The sequence below is a fragment of the Physeter macrocephalus genome, chromosome 6 (genome assembly GCF_002837175.3).
Source record: "Physeter macrocephalus isolate SW-GA chromosome 6, ASM283717v5, whole genome shotgun sequence".
NCBI lineage: Eukaryota > Metazoa > Chordata > Mammalia > Artiodactyla > Physeteridae > Physeter > Physeter macrocephalus.
Genome location: NC_041219.1, coordinates 58,272,065 through 58,285,207, shown reverse-complemented (window position 1 = coordinate 58,285,207; position 13,143 = coordinate 58,272,065). Strand labels below are relative to the sequence as shown.

General features: G+C 50.4%; 1 protein-coding gene across 12 annotated transcripts; it reads right to left on the bottom strand.

The window, feature by feature from the left end:
* Positions 1-2,750: 2,750 nt before the first annotated feature.
* On the bottom strand, positions 2,751-13,035 carry LOC102974458 (zinc finger protein 384). Of its 12 annotated transcripts, none has more exons than XM_028490960.2 (10): positions 12,852-12,880; positions 11,623-11,682; positions 7,282-7,389; positions 6,720-6,807; positions 6,132-6,221; positions 5,155-5,225; positions 4,629-4,866; positions 4,345-4,392; positions 3,810-4,143; positions 2,751-2,964 (listed from the first exon to the last, which is right to left on the bottom strand). In XM_028490960.2, exons 5-10 carry the CDS (start codon positions 6,133-6,135, stop codon positions 2,766-2,768), a joined length of 894 nt encoding a protein of 297 aa, XP_028346761.1. In that variant the 5' UTR covers positions 6,136-6,221; positions 6,720-6,807; positions 7,282-7,389; positions 11,623-11,682; positions 12,852-12,880; the 3' UTR covers positions 2,751-2,765. The 12 variants fall into 12 exon arrangements, with proteins under 12 accessions (XP_028346761.1, XP_028346760.1, XP_054941428.1 ...); XM_028490959.2 differs by lacking the exon at positions 12,852-12,880 and adding an exon at positions 12,586-12,836; XM_055085453.1 differs by lacking the exon at positions 12,852-12,880 and adding an exon at positions 12,586-12,836 and having other exon boundaries at positions 6,170-6,221.
* Positions 13,036-13,143: the final 108 nt, after the last annotated feature.

Sequence of the window (13,143 nt, the reverse complement as noted above, 5' to 3'; positions counted from 1 at the left end):
AATATCAAATAAGGAGGCCTGTGGGCAAGCTAAGTCACAACTCTTCAGACTTTACTGGGCGAAAGCTATCTATGTGTGAGCTGGAACCCTATCACTCAAACAACTCACCAGCACACAGTGTGGGCTGGCAGCCAAGGGCCGCAGCCTAGAAGCCGAGCAGCTGGGGCAAGTCCCTCTTCTCTGGGTCCCCCACAACTTCTCTCTCTAAGAGGGGCTTAGGATGGTGAAGGGTGACTTCTGCTTTTTTCCTGATCCCAAGAGAATATTCAGAGAATAACTGAGATGCAGACTAAAAAGAACTCTGAGCTCCTCAGAGAAGAAGAGACCACTGTTACTTGGGGGTATGGTTCCTGTATTAATGCTTCTGTTAAAAATCCAGGGCTTCCCTGGTGGCGCAGTGGTTGCGCGTCCGCCTGCCGATGCAGGGGAACCGGGTTCGCGCCCCGGTCTGGGAGGATCCCACATGCCGCGGAGCGGCTGGGCCCGTGAGCCATGGCCGCCGAGCCTGCGCGTCCGGAGCCTGTGCTCCGCAACGGGAGAGGCCACAACAGAGGGAGGCCCGCATACCACAAAAAAAAAAAAAAAAAAAAAAAAAAAAAAATCCAGTCATTGAGGCCAATTTCTAGTTCTCGAGTCACTCGATAATCCTGAAAGAAATCCGATTACCTGTTTACCAACCCCCGGCTGTTGTCTGGGATGCCCGACCATTGTGTGGGAGGGCGGGAGGAGCTGTTTATAGTTAGCAGGGTCCAAAGGACACAGCCAACGGAAGCCTGGACACCGGGGCTCTACTCAGGGTTCGGTTACAGGCTTGCTCATCAATCTAGGCCTCAACGTTCTGGTCTGTAAAATGGAGAGATAAATAACTGCCCCCAAAAGGGCCAGCAGACACCCAGGACAGTCGATGGGAAGCCAAGCGTCCCCTGACAATAAAACTGCATTCGTGTTAGCAGCACCAGTGCTGAATGAGCTCACGCTACTATAAACTTCACTACAACTGAGGTTAGAAAACTAGACACATTGTCACTTGGAGAGGAACTGCGCTAGAGTTACAAAATAACTTCCTTCCACGACGGTTTCTCAGACAGGTGGGATGATTTTAGCTCAAACAAAACCTCATTAGTTTGCCTGGGAATGCTGAACACATAACTGCACCCCTTAACCTGAAATTAATTATAGAAGAGAAAATAAGCCTCTTCCTCAAAGTTGTCAACTAGGCAAGAATCTGCAAAACTTAAATTCATCAATAATGGCCTGGCAACAAAATGAGCTGTCTCCAGAGGCATGAGTATAATGAGGAGAACCATCGTAGTAACATAATAATAACGGTAGTAACAGTTGCCACCTGTTGTTGTGCCTGATCCTGCTGGGCTCCAATTAGGTCCTTGAAACACACTGTTTCCGCTCCTTAGAACAACCTGGCAAGTACTATCCCTGTTCTACAGAAAGGAGCACAAAGGCTCGGAAAGGTAAAGCAATTTGCCAAAGGGCGAACAGTGATTCATTCTCCCCTAACCTTAAGCCTCCTCCCACTAGAGGTATCCAGGGGGAAGCTGGACCATCCTATCAACTGCCAGAAATGTTTAAACACTAAAACTACAGAGAAGCCAAATAAGTACAAGCCTAATGCAAGGTGTCAGGCGCTGGGAGAGAAACCCGACTAGGAGAGCTGTGGCGGTGGGCGCACAGCTCCCGGGGGCACCATTCACACCCGGCACAAGAGCGCTCCCTTGGAGGCATGCAGGGCAATGGCCTTGGTTACAGTAACCGCTCTGAAGTGAATTATCAACGCTTTTTTCCCTAAGATGTTCAAAAACACTTTCCGATACTCTGATCTTCCCTCAAAACGTTTCCACAGGATAGACGAGGGCCATGACTGGCCTTCGAATTTTACTAGAAATAATTGACTTGCCCAGAGAAAAAGAACCCAGTTCCCCCAATACCCAGTCAGACGCCACAGACCACAGGAATGGATGCGGTTGGCCCACACCTGCATCGAAACGGGGATTCTTCGTGATTCAAAAGGTTCCTCTGGAACCTCAGGGTTCCGAGTTTCTGCAGAAATTCCGCTTACCTATAACATAATCAGTCCCCCTTAAGTTCAGAGTTCTCTTTAGTCACCTGGAGGTAGTGTGTGGCAAATCCTATCAGGACTGCCCTCCAATTGTACATTCACACTTCTTTGCACATGCACAGTATGGGGAGTCCAGAAATAGCTTTAATGTGGGTCCGGAAGACAAAGAGAGAGAAACCTTGGCAGAACCAGATGACGCTGATCCCTACGCTGACGCTGTAGGGCTGAAGGGCCCTACAGAGTGTCAGGGAGCCCTCCCACCGTTCCTGCAACAACCGGTCTGGTTCAGGTGTAGCTCCACGTCACAATGACCGCCCTTTAAGCCAACACATAAAAATCCAAATTTCTACAAAATAAATTTCAAAGGGATTTGCATTTTATGGAATGATACCTTTAAATGAACCAAACTTGTCAAGTACCTTTATAATATGCTACGATGTAATCACTGTTCAGGAACACTTTTACTGTGTAAAGTGGGGGTACAGCTGTAATAATAAAGCTGCAGTGAACCTTCGGATTATGAGCTGGAATTCTGCAGTGCTCAATACTTTCTGCGTAGCAACACTCCCCTCACTTTGACTTACAAAGACGGATTTAAACGCTCTGAACCCTCCATGGTAGAAGTGTACAACACATAAAAGTAAACGCTAAACGATGATTATTTCTCATCTCTTTCGAAGTTCCCAACATTTCAAATCTCATTTGATATATACTCCCAACAACTGGGAGGCATAAACAGAATTCTCCCCATTTTACAGATGAGGAAACTGAGGCCCAGAGAGGGGGAAAGGACTTGCCCAGGGTCACACAGCAAGTTCGTGGTGGAGCCGGGAACTGAATCCATGAGCCCAAGGCTCTGTCCATTTCCTGTGCCGCAGTTCCCTTCGCTCCTAAAATGGGAACAACATTGCCCATCTCGGTACACTAAGGACAGACCCGGTCTCCCAGCCATGCACATCTACCCCTGTCGGCGTCAAAGCTGTGACGGTGGTTATGCCACTCTGTACACTGGGACCAGACTCCCCAAACCCACTAGGGCCCTTGACGGTTCTCAAGGGGATTAAAAGATTTCCACCTTTCAAAGGGCAGGGAGTTTAGATATGTAATTATTTTTGTATAGTACCACATGCAAATATGCTTATAATGCTTTTTGGCAATGGACGACTTAAAGGAAGTGGAGGATCAAAAGAACTTCCATGAATGAGAAAGTGAGCAAACAGCCATTTCACAAGCATATATTCCACAGGGGGGAAGGGGAGGTATCCTATTCGTTCCACCTTTTTATACAGACCCCTCCCATCATCCCAACCATGCAGGGTCAGGCAGGCTCAACGCTCAAACACGGCCCAAGAACCGGTGGACAGCACACCGGTTAAGGTTAGGGGCTTACCAGACATGTTTCTTGGAAAAATAGGAATGGAAAATGTAGAAACCCAAAAGGAGCTGGAGACAAGAGTCTCAAACCCAGTCTAAAGCCTCATTACAAGAAAGAAATTCCATTACGTCACCCCAAAATAAGTCAATGCTGAAGACCTCAAAAAAGGAAGGGGTGAAATGGGTCTGCACCCTGGGGAAGAGGAGCCAGAGAAGGGCCAGGAGCTCCACCTGCCTACCCCTCAACAGAACACCTGACATGCACGTGGATCTGAGGTGGAAGCTGCCGGAGCGCAGAGCCCGATGGGGGCAGGGAAGCTGAGAGCGCCACACCCCATCCCGCCCCGGCTCTGATCCTTACCTGTAGGTCTTGCCGTCTTTCTGATGGTCATCGTCATCCTCAGGGGAGAGGACGTAAGGGTCGTTCATCTCGGGCAGCCCCGATTCCAGCATCCGCTTCTTCTTTCGGCCCCGGGGGGGCTTAGCGGCCACAGTGCCACCGCCACCGCCGCCGCCGCCTCCTTCCTCTGTTAGGGTCGATGCTACCTTCTTAGAGAGGTCAGGGACCACCTGCAGGGCTTGTGAGCCAGGGGGAAGAGCTGAGACAATCATGGGAGCCGAAATGGGGAAGGTCTGGGCTGACGAGGCTGTGGTCACGAGGGAGCCTGAGGGGGATGTGATAACCAAGCCGGGACCTAGGATCGTGAGAAAAAGGAGATGGTGTCATGCTGCCCAGTCCTGATCCTAGTCCTACGTCATTTCCCCAGATCACTGTCTGTTTAACCCCTCACCACCGCCCCCCGGCCCAGAGCATACAGGAAACCCCAAACCCTGTAGAAAAACCATGGTCTCCTAACCCCTGTCCCCACCCCGCCCCCAGTAACAGTGAGATTTACCCCTTGATTGACTCCCTTCTCTTCTCCACCTCTGAGAACAGGAGACTCCTTGATTCAGAGAAGGAAAGAATGTCACCTCCTCAAAGGCAGGGACCGCATCTTCTACTTCTTTGTATCGCCCACAATGCCTAGCGCATTGCTAGGCACACAGTAGGCACTTAATAAAAATCTGATTGAGTAATCAAACACATATCCCACTCCCCATGTCCTTGGCGCCCTCCGGCCTGGGGTACTGATCGTGGAAGATCAACACCTCAGATTGGAGGAGAGCAGGGGGTGCTCACCAGCGGTCATCAGTCCTGTCGACGGCACGGGGACCACCGTGATATTCTGCGTAACGGACGCCTGGCTATGTGGGGTCAGCTGGTCTGACTTGGACTCTGTGTCCATGCTGATGCCCGAGGGCAGGGACACCGAGGCAGGCACTGTCAGCAAGGTGGGGTAGTGGGGTGGAGCCAGCCCACAGCCCTTCTCTGGCAACAGCTGGTCCTTCATCTTGTTGATGAACATCGTGTTCTCAATCTGAAAGAAAAGGAACGGGACAGTGGCCTCTGAGGGAGAGTCCCGAGTCCGTCTGCCCCCTCGGCACCTCGCACTGTCCATCCTCTGTGGGGATCAAAAGGCGCGTGGTTAATATCTGTGCTTCCAGACAGAAGCTGAACAGAAACACCGTGTAATTCTCAACGATGGGGGGCCTGGCGAAACGGCATGGGATGTATCTTGCTTCAGTGTGCACGGTAACAGAACTTGCTACTCAGAGCTGAAAGAAGCACACAATGGAGCAGGAGCCAGAGACCAAACACCACGTACCTGTCCTGAGACCGTGGGGATGGAAGGCCAGAAGTACGGGTTAGAATTGAAGTGAGATTCTTCCATTCTACCTGAAGAAGGAAACGAGACCACATCACGCTCAGGAATCATCTGGAGCAGCTGAGCAACGGGGGAGGGGCGCTGAGGAGTGCCTGGTCTCCCCCCACAGGGCTGGGGATGAGCGGTCAGACCGCAGGATCTAGCCTGTTAGCCCCTCTGGTCAGAGCCACTCACCACTACACCCCCCTCCAACAGAGGCTATCCCAGTTCAGATGCTGGTGAAAGAACTTACACACATCTCATTTACCCACACAGTGTTTCCTGTACCCCAAATAAACAGAATTGGTGTTTCTTTCTTTTGCTGACAAAAAGAGAAATTGAAGTCATGAGAGAGGAAGGCATGGACCCAAGGTCCACACGAAGCAGATCACCGATCGGCTTGAAAACAGCCAGGGTACCTATCATTGTTCCTCTCCTTTCATCCCTCAAATCCATCTTCCTTGAAATAAAAAATTTCAAGGGTTCCAACTGACGTGTCTATAGTTCCCTGTAGCCTGAAAAGGTTCTAGGCCAGAATACAAAATGCCCAAGAGAATTAAAGAATGAAATTGGCGAGACTCAGAATCAAGGTCTTTGGGGTACCAGATGGTATCTGGGGACCACGCCCCGTGGATCCCACCAAGGTCTAAGAACATCTGTGATGCTGCACTGGGTACCACACACGCTGGACTGAGCAGTAAGAACCTAGGAGTTACCAGTTGTAAAAGGGGTTCTAGGGAATTTCCTGGCGGTCCGGTGGTTAGGACTCTGCGCTTTCACTGCCGAGGGCTCGGGTTCAATCCCCGGTCGGGGGACTAAGATCCTGCAAGCCACATGGCGTGGCCAAAAAGAAAAGGGGGACTGTTTCTAGCACCAGCACCCCAGATCTCCACCTAAAGGGATTTAGAACAGGGACAATGGTGGGTCAGAACACATACACATTACCAGACTCCTCTGCAGTTCTCAAACACTATACCTCTAAGAGTTCAAGTTCTCCTCTGTAGGCGGATGACAAGTAAGCTTAAAACCTGGGGAGGGAAGAATAAGAAGCAAGAAAAGGAATCCCTCAGAATCATGTTGCAAGTCACAGATGGGTCCGAACCCAGGATCCCACCACTCATTTGCATACTCTGATCGCTTCTCCTAACAAGGCTTAATTGCAGGCTATTGGTCCAGAGTAGCTTCCCAAAAGCCTGGACCAGGAGAGAGCCAGGCTGGCAGAAGGCAGGTGAAGCGGGAGGAGGAGACCAGTGGGAAGGGGAAGTGAGGAGGAGCGGGAATAAACACTGACACCGCCGTGCGGTTCTGGGCCAAGGGCGGCCAAGCTCCAGGAGGGCGGAAGGACCCACAGGACGCTGTGACTTGTAGCCTGGCCACCACATGGTCCCACTGAGGACACGCTGGAGGCGGACACCAGGGATTCTAAGAGATGGGTGGGTAGACCGGGCAGAGAAACTGGGGCTCAAGCAGTGACAGAGGAAACCAGGAAAGTTCTTCAGCAAAGGAGGTGAAGCAAAAGATCTCACTCTAAATGTAACGGTGTTCCTGGTCCTTCTCCAGAAGTCTCATCACATTTTTTGCTCTATTGAACAACACTCTGAATTTTCATAAAACCTATAAAGGGAAGCAGAACTGAATTTCAGCCTATTTTTCCCCAAAAGTAGCAAAGTAGAGTAGCAGACCTGTGGCTACCACAGCTTCACACAAATGGGACTCGACTTTCAATGCCCTGAGGGTCAGGCACAGACAAATCCTCTCCCCAAGTTATACACACAGTAAAACCAGACACTCTCCACATGGGTGCCACCCAGCTCCCTGCCAGCTTTATAAAGGGCCTTGAGCCTCAGGCCCTCCGTAGGCAATGCACGTTGAGAAACAGTGAGATCACAGTGTAAGGGGACCCGATCTTGCCCAGCTTTGGGGGAGGCAGGGGCCACATCCCGAACTGCCCCCAGGCTCTAACACACGACCCATCACCCAGTAGGCAATTCCATACTTGGTGAACCGAGTGGCAGCAGACTATGCGTACGGACCCTGAAAGCCAAGCCAAGGGCTCCGACTGGGACCCACAGCCCCCATCCCTCTAACCTTCTAGCTGAGAGGCATGAAATCGACAAGGGTGGCGGCTGTGGTGGAAATGCAGTAGAGAATCAGGCTGGAGAGTAAAGGAAAGGAGGATCTCATCATAATATCCCCCTAAAGAGACAAGGAAGTAAACGCATTACGGATGTGAAAATTTAGGAGGGAGGAACTGAGAGCCTGAAAATACGGCTGTCCTCAGGATTCCGGCGAACAAGGCTCCTCCCCGTGCCCAAACTACATCCGTCTTCGTGTCCTGCCATGGGCTCAGGGGAAGCAGTTTCTGAGTCAAACATGGCCTGTAGGTTGTTACAAAGGGGCACGAAGTGACCTGGAGGACAATATCACCACCACCATTAGCATCTATTAAGAGCCCACTGTGTTCAAGGTACTGTTCTGAGCACTTTACAACCATCACACCATTTAATCCCACAACAATTCTATGAAGCAGGATAGTGCAATCCCTATTTTTCTTTTTTCTTTCTCTTTAAAAAACATTTTACTGAAATATAGTTGATTTATAATGTTGTGTTACCCGTTTTTCAAATGAGGAAACTGGAGGCAAACAGTAAATAGCAGAACAGCGATCTGAACCCAGGACCAAAGAGCAAGCTAGAAAAGGGTCCTACAAGAGACCAACTTAAGTACATGCTCTCTGATGCTGGGGCTTGATTCACAAATCAACATTTAAACTATTTCCAGAAATGGACTATATACTTTTCAGGTAGTTCTCAACAAATGCTTTCAACAACGAAGTTTTCAGGGAATTCCCTGGTGGTCCGGTGGTTAGGATTCCACACTTTCACTGCCAAGGGCCCAGGTTCAATCCCTGGTCAGGGAACTAATATCCCACAAGCCACAGCATGGCTGCCAAAAAAAAAAAAAAGCAAAAACGAAGTTTTCAATGACAGCAAAATGCAGTGAAAGATGATATTCTCTGTCCACATCCAGTGAAACCTCACCTGGCCACCAAGATAAATGATTTTAGAATGATGGGGTCTGAATGAGAAGGCCAGACTGTCCGGAAGGGGTAAATAGAAGAAAAGGCCCCTCCACCTCCCTGGATACCCAGTCTCTCACTCTGCTTTGGTTCTTAAAAGAACAAAGCTGAAGATCAGAACCACAGCTGCTCCTAGGACAAAATGATAAACGTGTCTGTGGGCTCCTGATAAATACATCAGCCCAAAAGGGGGGTGCACGGGGAGCCCTGCTTGCCCAACTGGAAGCAATATCTGCCTGCAGGATGACACTGGAGAAAGGGTCAACACTGTTCTGATGCCAGAACGTGATGTAAATGGCACCCCCTGGGGTTGTGTCACAGGGTGCCCTGGCACCAGCTCACCCAAATACCTGCCAACTGTTGTTTTACCACTTCTCCTTTCAACTCTCTATCACGCATGGAGGAACGCCCACCAAACCATCCTGACATCCAGGTACACACATATGAACGTTCTTAAAACCCGAAGAAAGTAATGGTATTACAGGGAAACTTCATCTCTACACAGAGCGCCAGTTTTCTTTTGTTTGTTTGTTTTATATTTTGGCCACGCCGCATATCTTGCGGGATGTCAGTTCCCCAACCAGGGATAGAACCCAGACCACGGTAGTGACAATACCGAATCCTAACCGCTAGGCCACCAGGGAACTCCCCACAGAGCATCAGTTTTGATGATTATGCCAACACATTAAAAACAAACCAGAAGGGGTTTACCCTAGACTGGGAAGGAAGAGGCAGGCTTCTATTAAAGCCCCAAAGCTCAGGAAAGAAGGAAAAACATAGTAGGTGGAAAGATAATGTTGGCAGATTGAAAATCTGGGTTCTAACTCCAACTTTAGTACCGCACCATGCCTCCGCTGTTCTCCAATAAGAATGGACGTTTACTATAATTAAGTTGGACAGCATTTTCCTTTCAAGAGGTTCGGGAACTACATACTCCTTTTCCAATCTCAAAAGAAATCTTGGAAGACTGAGAAGGTGAAGAAAAAAGACAATATTAAGTTACGTCCATGAAACACATAGGAGGACTTGAACTCTTGCACCACAGCTTTGTCCATCTGTCCATCCTTCCCCAGTGCTACCAGCCATCCAGGGATAAAGACATCACTGCCTCCAGCATTGCAGTTTTCGTAGAAGTGCTGAAGACCACCACTTCTTTCCTGGTACTTACAATTTTTACGTTTTTTTCCCCAAAAATAAAGCATGATTTTCTTTTCTCAAGAAAATAACATTCTCTCACACAACCAACCTTTAGGAAATCATGAAATACACCAACCCAATTTAGTAGCCAGAGGATGGACTGAGGAATCAAGGTTTCCAGAATCTAGGTTTAGGCCCTACATCAGTAAATGACTCTGAGTAATTTACAACTCTCCTAAATTTCTACTTGGGTAGAGGATGGAAAAGTATAAAACCCCTAAAAAAATTCATATGGCACATGGAATTGAGATGGAGACAACACACAGAAGAGAAAGAATAAAATGCTCAAAGTACTCCTGAGGAGAGTCAGAGAAACACTTCCATGTGATGAGGACGATTAGTGACAATTAGTAGAAATTACATAGAGACCACATAATTATAAAGGAACTACCCCAAAGTATCAGATCTATAGCCCCCAGCTTACTAATCACCAACTAGAAGCACTAACAAGAAAGAGAGATGCAAAGAACAATCAACTCAAATTCAACTACAGAAAGAACTTGAGGGGCTTCCCTGGTGGCGCAGTGGTTAAGAATCCACCTGCCAATTCAGGGGACACGGGTTCGAGCCCTGGTCTGGGAAGATCCCACACGCCGCGGAGCAACTAAGCCCGTGCACCACAACTACTGAGCCTGCGCTCTAGAGCCCTCGAGCCACAACTACTGAGCCCGCATGCCACAACTACTGAAGCCCGCGTGCCTAGAGCCCGTGCTCCGCAACAAGAGAAGCCACCGCAATGAGAAGCCCACACACTGCAACGAAGAGTAGCCCCCGCTCGCCGCAACTAGAGAAAGCCCGCGTGCAGCAACGAAGACCCAACGCGGTCATAACGAAAAAAAGTAATTAATTAATTAAAAGAAAAAAGGAAAGAACTTGACACATGGATCTCAGACGCTCTATTGAAAAAAACTGTTCCAAAATGCACAACTGCAGGAAGGTTGCAACATTAGCTAAGGACTTGAAGAGAGGAAACACACAGGACCATTTTTCCTCAGTTAGGAGACAAATCTTTTTCTCAGGTCCTAAGGGCATTCAAGAAGGGCCATCCCAATAGGATCTGGGGACTTCCTACTGTGAACTCTCCCAAGTACAAAATAACTGAGAACAGGTTTATCCCAATTCTATTGGGAAAGACCATCACACCATGCCCAAAGAGACCAACAGGACCACTACCACCACACAGCTGGCAATCTGAGCCAGCACCTTCTACCCTGGGCACCACTGGACCACTGTACCTGCACCCTGCAGGAAGAACGCCATAGTGGTTCCCCTTGCCCTGCCCGTTCCACTATTAACTGACGGATCTGCGCATTGTGAGGCAGAAAAGAAAAAACAAACCAAAAAACAAAAAGTCTGGAGAAGAGGGAATATGCACCTAATATTTAATCACCAACTTGGCTCAGAAACCTATGGGGAATAAATTTTATAAACCAGCCTGGAACTGGTTCTCAGAAGACACCTCTAAGATTGTAAGCTCTGAACTCAAACTCTTCTGGGTTGATATAGTGTCATTTGCAGGCAATCTAAAACTCAATCACCATCAAACCTCATATTCTGAATTCTTCCGGAGCTACTTCTGGAGTCTACTCCATACAGTTTTCTCCATTTTACTTCAAACTACCCACGAATCAGTTTTTTTCCCCCAAACTTCACCCTGCCACGTCAAATTCAAATAACACCACGCCACGGATTCTAATCACTCACCAGATCCGCTCCAAACACTGATGCAACGTTAAGGATACAAACTCCACTCTAAACTCAGTTCTGCTTGTTCCAAACATGGGAAAGCAATTCCATTAGCTATGCCACAAAGGCTACACTGGCAACCAGGGCCCATTTATCTCCAAAGCAGAATAAATTTCTCCTTTGGACACAATGCAACACTGCTTAGTGAGTTCACTTGAGCATTTCACAACTCATTCTTGTTGAGGACTGGTGGGTATGGAAGGTGATGGGGTACAATGCCAACTTTCTGCACAAAACTTCCTGGGTATCCTCAAGAAATAATACGAAGAGGCTGATTTTTCTCCCACAGCAAACACCAGTATTACTATTACTTGAACAACTGTCAACGCTGTCCGCAAAAGGGCCATTTGATTATGACCCCTTCGCCCCCCAAAACTGGAAAAGTCATTAACCCCAAATTGTCTTACCCTCTCTCTCTCTTCCTCCTGTCGTCTTATTCCTTGTCCTTTCCAGGGCTCCTGAACTTTCTGTAAACAAATTGTCTGGGTTACAGGGGCCGGTAAGGGTGCAGCCACCGGAGAACTGTGGAGAACCTCAGAATTCTTTGACCATCAGCACTCAGTCCAAAAGGCAGGCGGACCCCTGACCAACGATCCAAAGATGCAAGGATAGAACAACAGGAGTGCAGGGCTACCCCCTATGTGGATACGAGGGAAATACATCCAATTCCCAGCAACTAAGATGAACTCTACCACCAGTGCGTGGGGTCCACCCCTGGGCTCAGACACTGGTTCTTCTTGGTCTCCCGGGGCCGCAGGTAACCGGAGGCGGGGGCGGGGGTGTGTGGGGATGGTTAGAGAACCGAAGAGCTGGAAGAAGAGAAGCGTCCCTGCCTCCCAAGGATTGGCTCAGAAGGCAAAGCTGAGGACCCGAGGGGGATGCACAAGCCCTTGTGTCAGGCACAGTGCCAGTTCAGGCCCAGGCACTTCCTCTGGCCTCCCCCCCACCGCGAGGACTTCGCCCCTGCCTACCCAAGGCCCTGCGCCAAGAAGTACCTCCCTCAGCCTGCACAGTGGTCTAGCTACTGGAGACCCCGGCTGTCCCCCAAACACCTTCGCTGCCCTGAGACAGCCCCTGGGCGCCTTCTCCTGAGGTCGCCCACCACCCCTTCCTCTAAGACCCCTCTTTGGGACGCCCCTTCTTCCTCTCCAGGGACCTGAACTCTGCCACCCACCAGACAGACACCCGCCCCCTAAACCCCCCCATTCCTCCCCATCGCCCGCTCCTCCACAACCACTTCCGGTTCCGGGACGGACACACGTACAGTCCCATCGTGGACCCCCCCCTTCCCCGCCCCCCCCCCAAGGAAAAGGGGAGGGGGAAGGAGCAGAGAGCTCGGCGCGCGCCGGCTGCAGCGGCGCGAGACTCACCCGGCGGCGACGGCTGCGGCGGCGCCAGAGCCGGAGCCAGAGAGCGGGAGGGGCGGCGTTTGCTGGGAAGGAGGGAGCCGAGTGCGGTGGGAGGACCCGGAGGGGGCGAGGAGAGGGGAATAGCGCCAGGCGAGCGCGCGGGCACGCACTTTAGGCGCGAGGCTGACCCACACACTCACACGCACGGATCGTGCGCGAGACACCCGCAGGGCGGGGGCGCTAGGCAGTGGGTGGCCCCCTCCCTCCCTCCCTCCCCTAACACTCACCCGGAAGTGGTGCCGCAGCTCGTGCTCCCGAGAACCCCGATTCCTCCACGCCCCCTCCCTCCCTCCCTCCCCCCACTGGCTCGGAGTTGAGCCGCGGTTGAGAGAAGGCGGGAGCGCCGGAAACGAAAAGGGGGGAGGGAGGGAAGTAGCAATGTTGGGGGGGCGGCAATGGGGAAGGGGGGGAAAATGCAAAGGTCGAGTCACTTCCGGGAGCAGTTAGAGCACATCCGGCGCAGCTAGCGCTCAAGCATACTCAGGGCGGAAGTTACGACAAGTAGGGGCGGAAGTAGCT